This window comes from Plecotus auritus (assembly GCF_963455305.1).
Source record: "Plecotus auritus genome assembly, chromosome: 10".
In the NCBI taxonomy this organism is placed as follows: Eukaryota; Metazoa; Chordata; class Mammalia; order Chiroptera; family Vespertilionidae; genus Plecotus; species Plecotus auritus.
The window spans coordinates 2,175,417-2,187,178 of NC_137785.1; the positions used below are offsets into that span (position 1 = coordinate 2,175,417).

General features: G+C 49.6%; 1 protein-coding gene across 1 annotated transcript; it reads right to left on the minus strand.

The window, feature by feature from the left end:
- Positions 1–1,953: 1,953 nt before the first annotated feature.
- Positions 1,954–11,493, minus strand: LOC308235273 (uncharacterized protein; the record flags this gene model as incomplete). Its single annotated transcript, XM_080644034.1, has 3 exons — positions 1,954–4,099; positions 8,210–8,266; positions 11,403–11,493. The coding sequence occupies 3 exons, from the start codon at positions 11,491–11,493 to the stop codon at positions 2,697–2,699; spliced, it is 1,551 nt and encodes a 516-aa protein (XP_080500160.1). The 3' UTR covers positions 1,954–2,696.
- Positions 11,494–11,762: the final 269 nt, after the last annotated feature.

Here is an 11,762-nt window from a genome sequence, read left to right on the forward strand (position 1 = left end):
ACTTTCTGATCCTGGTTGTCCAAACCAGCCCAGGTGACCTCCCAAATGCCCAGGGCATGATCCCCACAGGATGCCATCTGGAGCCTGTCACCCCTTCCCAGACTCCACAGGGAGACCCCACTGACCACCCCTGGCCTCACTTTCCCCCTGAGCTCCTATCACTTGTCACAACTACCCTGCCCCCTTGTTTGTGGGTTGTCCTTCACTAGAACACCAGTTCGCAAGGGCAGGGGACTCCGTACCTCCAGACCCTGGAACAGTCGAGGTCAACAGTGTCCACACCCTTGGTCTTTACAGGTCTCAGCTGTGCCCACCATTGGTTGTGGCCCCTCTGTCCAGCCTGATGCAAGTTCTCATCACTAGAGCTTCCCCTCAGCCCTCCCAATCAAAGACCCTGCCCCATGTGCTGACAGGAAGCACCCTTACCGTGTCCGAGGCCCCCAACCTCTCAGCTCCATCAACCACACACCCCACAGCACACTATCCCCTATAGCCCAGGGTCCATCGTCTCACTAGAGGGGAAGGGGTCTGCTCTGCACAGGCCAGCATTAGCCAGGTGGGCACACCAACCAGAATGCACCCTGCCGTGTGGTATCATGTTGAGGCCAATCCTCTCCTGCTGGAAAGGCTTGTATTGCACAATGTTCTCAGCGTTGAAAATACACAGCACCCTTTCCTGGAGAACCCATGTGACCTCCAGGACTGCAGGGAAGTCGGGGGAGGAAGGTGTGTGCTTTATCCTATATAATAAAGAGGTAATATGCTAATTCGTCCATGATGGTGTCCCAGTCACAACTAACTAGTCAATGGGTTGCACATGCACAGGAGCTGGGGGGCGGGGACTTCCTCCCACAACTGAGACATACCCAGGCCTGCCCAGCACTAACATCCAGCCCAGCGCTGAGGTGAAGCTGCCTGCCTGCATCCCTGATCTGGGACGTGGTGTGGCCTGTCGTCCCTGCCTCCTCCCCCTCCCCCACCCCCAGCTGAGAAGTGAGGAGGCTGAACACCATCCCTGGGCTCTGGTTGGTCCCAGGCCAAGCTTCCAAAATGAGAAGGAAAAAATGGAGGGAGGGGCCAGGAGGAAGGGAGGACAACCCAAGGAAATGTGTCTAGACTTTCCCCAGCCCTTTCCCTATCTTTGCTGCCTACAAAAGCCCCGGCCTGGCCACAGTTGTCTCCACCTTTTAGTCCCCTGTCCTCCAACCACAGAGGAAAGAAATAAGGAAGGAGTCCATGCTGCCTCCAGAAAGTATCTATATACCTGATCGGCTGGTCACCTTCCGCAGAGGAGTGAGCCTAAGCTGTCAGTAGGATATCATGTGAGGGCTCCTGGACTGTAAGGGGGGGCAGGCTGGGCTGAGTGACACCACCCCCCTGCACAAATTTTCATGCACCGGGCCTCTAGTTTTTAATAAAATCTAAGTAGCAAATTATGCCAAAAATGCAAAAATAGGCTCAAAGAACAGCAGTGGGTCTCAGGGGTGTAATTGGGCTTGCTAGAGGCGGACTTTTCCTAAGGTGAACTGATTTGGAGCCTAAAGCATCAGGGGGCTTCTTCCAGAGAAAGTAGATTCAGATGCAGTGGGCCAGAAGCCTGGGGATGGGGAGAGAAGGCTGGAGAGACCTCTGGATGGAGACAGAAGAGCCCTGGCCAGCTCCTCTCAGGCGGACACAGAACCCCAATCCGCCCCAGGGACCTGCCTTGGACTCCTCTCTGCCAGCTCCTGGGTAGGACACAGTGTGCCCAGCTTCAGGGGGCACATCGCAGGCAAAGGCAAGAAATAATAAGGGAAGGTGGGCTGTGCAGGCAGAGCCCCATCTTAGTGAAGAAGAGTGGATGGTCTTTTTTTTTTTTAGAGACAGTGGGAGGAGGATGAGAGAAGGAGAAACACAATGACTGCATGCCTCCCACACCAGACAAAATGGTGGGCTGGTATCAAACCTCCAAAATACAACCACAAAGTCATGTGGTCTTTATTTCAAGGCCTTGTGCAATAATGCAAAGAAAATTGGACAAAGAGGATTCTCTGCCATGAAGCTATCCTTTCTGAAGCACAGAAAGTTTGAGATCCCCATAATATTGGTTAAGTCTACATGCTGACACATCATAATTATGCTTTCAAATCAACCCAGGCAGTGACTAGAACCAACAGAATTAAAGGTACAAAAGCAAAATCACAATTACAAAAACATCACAGAGCAGCGTACAGCGATCAGTTTGTAACACTTCATCACAACTAAAGGTGAGAGCCACAATGTCCCTGAAAGGTAGCACTTCATAGCTGAGGATGGGGCCTCTGGACGAATCCTGAGTCAGAAGCATTTCCTAGTGAGAGAGTAAGAAATGAAGATCCTGCCAAGAGCTCAGTATTCATAAATCACTTAAGCACAAGGGAGAACACAGAATTCCTTTTCCCTGAGCATGCAGGGGTGGTGACTGATACACACTGTTCAGCTGAGCCAGGTGGTAGAGGAGGTCACTTCAGCCACAATCACTCGCAGTGACATCAATGACATGGAGTCCTCGGAAGTTAGCAAGTGCAATGCAGCTCCTTCAAGCCTCACTTGTACCTCAAACTTATGAGGAATTTCCCACAGTGTATGTTCAGATAAGAGGGGTTTATATTCAGGTAAATGGATTTAAGTCTCCTTCAGTGTTGTAGAGTGAGAAAGATAAAACATCCCTTGCACAGTTAAGGTTTTTCTCCATTGTGAATTCTCAGATGTGTAACAAGGCTAATTTTTCTGCTAAAACATTTCCCACATTCGCTACACTCATAAGGTTTTTCACCAGTGTGAACTCTGTGGTGTAGAATAAGTGAATTCCTTTGGCCAAATGACTTTCCACACTCACTACACTCATACGGCTTTTGTCCTGTATGAACTAAGTGGTGTTGAATGAGGGTAGACTTTCGTCTAAAGAACTTACCACAATCACTACATTCAAAAGGTTTTTCTCCAGTGTGAATTCTCTTGTGCTCAGAGAGGAGACACTTTCTCTTGAAAGACTTCCCACAATCAGTACACTCATATGGTTTTTCTCCAGTGTGAACTCTGTGGTGTCGAATGAGGGTAGACTTTCGTCTAAAGAACTTACCACAATCACTACATTCAAAAGAATTTTCTTCAGTGTGAATTCTCTTGTGTTTAGAGAGGTAACAGCTTCTCCAAAAGGACTTCCCACAATCAGTACACTCATATGGTTGTTCTCCAGTGTGAACTCTTTTGTGGTTAAGGAGCTCATTATTTCTCCTAAAAGATTCCCCACAATCAGCACACACACAGGGTTTTTCTCCAGTGCGAAAGCTGTGGTGTTTAGTGAGATGACAGCTTTGCCTGAGGGACTTTCCACAATCACTATACTCATTCGGCTTTTCTCCAGTGTGAACTACATGGTGTGAAATGAGGTCAGACCTTTGTCCAAGGAACTTCCCAAAATCATTGCACTCATTGGGCTTTTCCCTAGTGTGAATTCTTCCATGTCGAATGTGGTTAAAGATTTCTTTAAAAACTTTCCCACATTTGTTACACACATATTTGACTTCTCCAGAGCACGCACCCTGATGCTGAACAACTTTCTGGTTGTGCCTGCCAAATTTACCACAGTTACAAGTCTGGTGAAGACTTTTTCCACCAAGATATTCCTGTGAAATCTCACTGCCACTGTGTGACTCCTCAGTGTTGAGAGGTACTTGGTGCTGGAGAAGGTCTGATATGGCTGGGGAGTCTTCCCTAACCTTCCTATTGCTTGAAAGCAGCCCTGATAAGTAGAAGCTGAACTTGGTCACAAATGAGGCCGTGTCCACAGCTTCGTTCCAGGGATTCCCACCACTGGCTTCCCTCGGCTGCTGGTGAGGGTTTGCACTGAAACAGAGGTCTCTCACACATGCGTCACTGAAGAAGGCTTTCTGCTCAAAGTCCGCTGCTTGTGACTCAGTCAGGTGCAGAATATCTTTGAACACTGAGACACACCGCTTACACAGATAGGTCCTCTGGGATGCTGGAGCTGTCTTAGCAGCCCTGACCTGTGACTCTCCTTGTATAGATATGGTCTTCTCAGGACAGACGTCCTCATCATCTGTCTTATGCCAAAAACCTGAAAAGAGAAAATTGAGGAGGAACTGAATGTTACTGTGCTGACAGGGCAAGTCCTATTGCTAAAGTGTTTCGCACATAATACATGGGTTCTCTGCAATTGTCTGAAAATGAGTCAGGAAAGATTAATAAGAGGATGCTGTGACGGTCTGGGCCATAGAAGTTCACAAAACAGGTAAGTCCTCACCAGATACATGACACACACATGGCAAGAACCACGTGGAAGAGAAGATGCATTTCCAGTTCAATCATCTGCTAAGAGCTTGGTCTGCTGATGAAAGGGGCAAGCTGTGCAGAAGGTTGGTTATGTCTTATTCCAAGTAAAATTCAATAAATGAGTAGCAGGCGTTCGAGGACTACTTAAGCATGTATGTGCACCTCATAACACATGTGCAGGTCCATGTAGGAGAATACTGCAGAGGGAGCAGTGCAGAGGAACAGGTGATGCAAAAAGGTGACAAAGGTGAAGGTAGCCAATGCCAGGAAGTCACAGATAAAATGAAAATCAGCAAAGTGTCAAGTATGGGAAAGAGAAGGTAGAAATGAGGAGTAGCCAGTGGCACCCGTCCCTAAACACTGATGGAAATTAGGTGGTTCCTGATACCATCCCACCACCACCATTATGGCATACCTTCCTCCAGTTGTCACTGAGCATGGCTAGACCTCCTCTGATAACATTTTACATGTTCACCCTGTGAGGAAACCAGGTATCTCCCTAATCTATTCTACCAATGCATAAACCCTAAATATTCCAAGTATTAATGAAAGACAACGGAGGGGAGCAGCCTTCTCTGGCCCAGAGTAATTTGTCCCACAATAGTACTCAGCTAAGAAATTGTTACAAACAACTGAAGAAGGGTCTTACAAGAATACCCCATGGTTCATGGAAGTGAAGAACATAACCTGACACAGGCTGTCATAAACCACCTTTCCCTACAGGAAGAGGGAAGAAGGGAATAAATGTGGATGTTGTCACCCTCCCAGGGCGATGAAGAGGAAGATGGAACCCATTCAGATGCCTATAAGACTCCCGATTCCCAGACACTTTCTGCACTTTTTGAGGCAATGGGTGTCAGGAATGTTCGTGGAGTCCATTGGTCAGGGCTCTGCACACAGCTCAGCAATGGCAGCCACAGCACATTTGACAATACAGTGGTGGAAATTGGCAGAACCCGGGGTCTGGCTGTGGGAGAAATAAAGCTGTTTTGAGAAAAAAGCAAGAAAGGGCATCACCTCACAACACTGGGACAATATAAAGGTCTTACCTACAGATGAAACAAGTGCAAACACTTCCAGCATCACATTGCAGTACAGAAGTCTCTGAGCCTCATCAAGGAGCTCCCACTCCTCCTCAGAGAAGGCAATGGCCACATCCTCAAAGTCCATATCCTGTCGTAATGGGGACAGTTCAGTCCATCATCAGCTTCTCTCCTTGGCTTTTACTTTTTTCATACTTCCCACTCTCCATAACCATCTGCTCCCTCTACTCCCTACATCACAGAAAATAGCAGGCATTGAACCCAACAGAGTCACTCTCTCCTTATATTCCTACTGATACTGTGTCTTCCCACAGCAATAGAGCAGATGCCCAGATTGATGATACCTGACCTCAGGGCCTCACATTTAGGGTCAACGCAATGGGTGTCACCAACATAGGGTACAGATACATGTTGGCCATAAAGAGAAAAGTCAGTGATTTCACACTGGTCTTCAGGAGCAATATCCTTATTGTCCAACAGATTCTCCTTCCAAGACCCCAAAAAACAAGCATAACTCGTCACCCTTTCGATTCCAATCTTAGGGTGCTGAGGCCAACACTTTGTGCTACCTGTTCCACATAATTCCTTGTATCACATTTCTTTCATACAGCTTCATTCCCAGAATCACAACTTCAAAGACAACACATATATGCCATGAAGAGTAGGGGATGTTCGTAACCTCCTTTTCAACATTCTATCTCACTTCCTCTGTAATGTATTTCTGTCTTACCCTTATCCCTTCCCCAAGCCATTAGAGATTTTCAAGCGCAGATGACACTGATGTATGCTATCCCATTCCTATTGATCACTGCATTGGCCCAACAACACCCATCTTTTCAGGAATTACCCTAAAATTCCCCATGTTGTATCACCCAGTTATCACCTGAAATAGACTCAATGTTCATTCCCTCTATGTCAATATCATGGATCTGTGGCCATAAATTCACACTCCCTTTCCAAGAGCACATCATTCCTTCTCCAAAACCTCTCTCACACCTGCACTCCCACAGCCCCAGCTTCCATAGACATCTCCTTGGTCTTAGTCATTACTCAGCATGTGTGTTCCAGAGAATGCATGGCAAGTTCAAACAGTATCACGTACTAACCTGACTCTGATTGCCCACACCCAAGACACAGCCTTCAGTTCTGCTATGAAGGCCTCCCTCCGAAATTGTTTTTCCTTCCACCTCACCTATTGAGAACCACATCAGATCTCAGTTGTCCAGAGCCCACCTCTACTGCTGCTGCACCTGATGTCCCTTCTCCACTCACAGCCCTCAGTACTCAAGTCCCACTGCCTATGGCCCTCTACCCCATGCCCAGTGAGTCTCACAGATGCCCACTCAGGCCCATAAGCAAATCAACCAAACTGGATGCAACACGCCAGGTCACACAAAGGGTCACAAGAAATCCTGGTGAGTGTTTAAGAAGTAAATATGCACCAGGCACATATCACCTTTTTTGAATTACTCTTCTAGCTCCAATTAATTAAAAAAAAGTGATCTACAACTCCTCCCTGCTCCACAGCCTTTACTATGTTCTAAAGTAGTCTTCATCATGAACTACTCCTCAGAGTTCCAGATGGTTATGAACTGGTCTCTAAAATATTGCATACCCTAAGAGGGAAAAATAAAAGTTTATATTCCTCATGGACATTACTTTTCCCACTATGAATTTCTCCATGTCAATTGATGATGCTTTTATACCTGCAGGTGCTAAATCCAAACCTTCACATTATCTCTGATTCTTACCTCTGTCTCCAATCCTCAAAATTAGAAAATCCAGGTGGCCACACCTAAATCACTGATCCATAATGTAACTGCTTCTTCCGCATCCACAACCTCCACTGTGCTCCAGGTACCGTCACACTCACCACGACCATCACAGCAGCTTCCATCCTAGTCTTCCTACCACCGTCCTCACACCCATATTGTGCATCATGCTGCAGTCACAGGAGTCTAATGAGACCTGGGACACATCACCTGCTCTACTGCTCCAATGACCCCAATGATCCCATCACCAGTAGAACAGAAACCCAAGTTGTCACAAAGCTCCTCTGGACTTGATTCCTGTCCCACTGTTTCCAGTTCTTATTTTTAAAACATGGACACTTGCTCGCCCCTCAATCAGCTTAGTCTTCACTTCAACCCTTTGCACATTCTGGAACCCATGCATGGAAGGGCCTATCACCCACAATTCCACTGGATGCCAAAATCAGGTACCACTCATCTGACCCTTGACCTGGGTTAGGATTCTGGGCTTGGTGTCTCTTCAAGGTCCCCCGAGAAGAGAGGCTGGACAGTCCCAGGACCCCACAACCTCAGAGGCCACGATAGTGTGAGGCCCTGACATCAGCCCCACAGCCCAGCCCCTCAGCGGCTCTGCACCTGCAGGAACCTGTGGGGACGGAAGGCCTGTGGAGGCCCTGGCACCCACCGCCAGGACCCAGGGGCTCAGGCTGCTCAGGGCCCTAGCCCAGCCCCGGGGCCGGGGGTGACGCCTGCATGACATCCGGGCTTTCACAGGACGTCTCCTTCCCGTCGTCCCTCACTGCTGTCCTCTCTCCTCCAGTCTGTTCTTCCTCTGAGCAGTTCTGAGAAAAGGTGGGAACCCTAACTCACACCATGTCCCGCTTTGGTTCACAGCCATGGATGGCAGCCGCTCCCTGAAAATGGAGTAAAACTCCTCACACACAACTTCCCTTCGTCCTCCTTGTTGCCTTTGGACATAACACAGGCCAAGGTCTCCCCAGTCCTCCCTCCTCGGTCACACCGCCACGGCCTTACACGGGGCCTCTCAGCCCGTCACCCTCTCCCACCCAGTCACACCACGTGGCACCCCAAGCAACTCACTGTTCCGGCGGCGCGGAGACCTGGGCTGCGGGGCGGCCCGGGCACCCACACCCGAGCCTGGAGGGAAAACGGGGGGAGGCGGGTGGGGCTCTGGGAGCAGGAAGTAGCTTGGGGGGCACGGAGGACGCAATCGCGGCCGGTGGTGGCTCAACAGCCTCAGACACACGCTGCCCAGCGGGGCGCTGCCTCCGACACCTCCTCCTCCTCGTCACCGGAGCGCTGACGCCTGGGAGTCCCTCAACCCACAGAAGAATTCAAAATGACTGCCGAGAAGGGGATGCCGGAAGTCCCGCCCTCACCGGATGCGCATGTCCCAAAACGCTCCTTACCTCCTCTGACGCGGGCGCAGTGCTTTCTGGGTAATGTAGTTTTTCCTATCCCGGAGGCGGGCTGGCATCCCAGCCAATGACCTTGGTGGGTAAAGGTGTTGAGGCCCCACAAGTGGTGCTGGAGGAGGAGATGGGACTGGAGGTCAGCTTCCCTGGTCCACACGGACAGATCTCCGAGGGGAGGGGGAGGGGAGGACTGGGATAGATCCACCGAAGATTATATATACAAGGGGAAAGGGGAGACATCTGTAATACCAACAATAAAAAATACATACAGATAAAAAAATTTTTTTTAGCCCTAACTGGTGTGGCTCAGTGGATAGAGCATCAGCCTGCGGACTGAAAGGTCCCAAGTTCGATTCCGGTCAAGGGCATGTGCCTTGGTTGCAGGCACATTCCAATAGGAGGTGTGCAGGAGACAGCTGATCGATGTTTCTAACTCTCTATGCCTCTCCCTTCCTCTCTGTAAAAAAATCAATAAAGTATATTTTTTTTAAATTTTTTAATACTATAGCCCAGCTGGTGGTGTTCAGTGGTTGAGCCTCGACCTATGAACCAGGAGGTCATGGTTCCAGGAGGTCAGGGCACATACATGGGTTGCAGGCTCAATTCCCAGGGAGAGGGCAGGTACAGGAAGCAGCCTATCAGGGATTCTCTCTCTTCAGTGATGTTTTGAAAGGATATAGAGGCCAACAGGTTGACATTTCCTACATTGTCTGGATGTCTGCAGTCAGTACACATTATGCAGCTACAGAGCTAACAGTTACTGAATGTTCACTACACGTGCCAGGCCCGGATTCAATGCTTTATATGCATTATTGTTATTTCATTTAATCCTCGCCACACTTGAGATGATTCAACCTACTGTTTTATGGGGAGGAAACCCGGGCTCAGAGACTCAAGGTAATTCGCCCGATGGTAGAGTTAATAAGGGCAGGGCTGGAAGTCAAACCCAGGTGTCTCCAACAACAGACCTCTGGCTTCTCATGTTAGGATCTGCTGCCTCCTAGAGGGCAGAATAGGGAACATATACCCATTAAGACAAGCTAGTTGTTACAGTGCGCAAAGAATGTCCCCAAAGCTTTAGTAGCTTATACTAAAGAAGGCTTCTTTCTTGTTCCCACCACATGAAATCCCTGGTTCTCCTGGGATGGGATACGGGAGAAGCACCATGTTGGTACCTGCTAGGTGTTGTCAGAGATAAACAGAAGGGATGGCCAGTCTCAGTGGTTCCAGACTCTTCTGTCAGAGGTGACAGGCTTCCCTCCCTCCACATTTCCTTGATCGCAGCACATCACAGGCTGCAGCCAACATCAGGGTTCTGCAGCAGAACCTGACATCTTTGATGGGCCCCAGTAGGGCGACTACGGGGTGCCAGCCTCTTGTGGGGGATGTGCAGGGCCAAGGAGAGGCGTGGGGGTTGGTAGGAAATGACAGTGGAAGTCCGTCAGGATGGGTCCCTGTCTCCTCATCCAGGTGGACACTGTCCCCAGGTTGCCCTACCCTGTCACTGGCAAGATTCAAAGGGGTGAACCTCAGAAAAAGGAGTTTGTTCAGATGTCCTTGGCAGCAACCTCAGAACCCACTTGTGTGTGTGACCCTGGGTAAATCCCTGGATGCCTGTGTTCATCATTGTGGTCGAGATGAAGACCCACATGGCAAGTGTGTTGATTGGGAAGGTACAGGAGTGCAAGCATCCAGCATCCATGTCATTTTATTTTATTTTATTTTAATATATTTTATTGATTTTTTACAGAGAGGAAGGGAGAGGGATAGAGAGTTAGAAACATCGAAGAGAGAGAAACATCGATCAGCTGCCTCCTGCACACCTCCTACTGGGGATGTGCCCGCAACCAAGGTACATGCCCTTGACCGGAATCGAACCTGGGACCCTTCAGTCCGCAGGCCGACGCTCTATCCACTGAGCCAAACCGGTTTTGGCAGAAGTCGATTTTCTAAAGATGATTTCTTGAGACAAATGTAAGGCTCCTCATTCTCTCAAGTATTATTTCATCTATTGCATATCCTGCCCCATTATGGTGACTTTGGCCAGATTTTTTTTGAAAGTCTGTGGAAGTTTACCATGACTGTCTCCTTGTGAATTTCTGTATTTGTCATTTACCTCTGAAGAACTATCCTGGTTGACTCTCTTAGCACTGAGGCACACAGACAGGCCAGGGTGGATGTTCACCCATTAAGGAAAGTTCAGGGCCATGTTCTCTCCCTGGAATGATACATATCTACAACCTCCTTCACATTCTAATCTCCAAGACACGTCCAACCCACCAGAGCACCAGGTGGCTCAGCGGCCAGCAACCCCTCCTGCTGGGCAGATGGGGATTCAGCCTCTGCAGAGACAGCTCCTCTCCCTCCCCCCACAGGTCAGTGGCTGGAGCACCTCATTACAGCGGACTAGGTTGGCCCTGCCTGGGTCACATGTTTTCTTGGAGGGCAGATGACTCCCCAGGAACTCATGTAGCAGAGCTTGCTCCATTTCCCACTCACCATGGCCCCCAGGAACAGAGCGGCCACAGCCTGGACTGGGACGAGAGAGGGCCTCAGAGCCACACACATGGCCCAGCACCCACTCCCCGTGGGAACTGCCCTGAGTTTTCCTGCCCACACTCCCCCGTCCAGCTGCCACCGCTGCTCCCAGCCCTGACAGCTGAGAGGAAGGAACCTGAGCTCCTCAGCCCCCTGAAGGTGCAACAGCCCAGGCTCAGCCCCCGGCTGGAGGGTGCGGAGACTGCAAGGGGCACGTGCAGGCCCAGAGCGTCTACCGGCCGCTGCGGTTTTAGTCCAGGGAGCACACTGACGTCATCGACCCCTGTGGGTGCTTGTGCAGCTCAGCCCGGGGCCCCTACCTGCTACACGGACAGCCCTGGCACCGCCCTTCCTGTTCCCGGGGTCATTGCCTGCTGGGCCCCCAGGAGAACCCTGGCTGCTGGTCACCATGGGGCCCTGGGCGGCTCTGGTGTTCACAAGTGTGTGGACGGACTGGGCGGGGAAAGCATAGATATTGACTTTGAGAGATAAAAATAGGGATGTAGAGAGAAACAACCATTTTTTGTTCCATTACTTTGATAACCTTCTTTGGCTGATGCTTGGGATGGTCCTGACCTGGGATGGAACTTGCAACCTTCACATTATTGAGATGATTCCCTGACCCACTGAGCTATTGGTTTTTTTGTTTTGTTTTTTAATACATTTATGTTGGTTTTTAA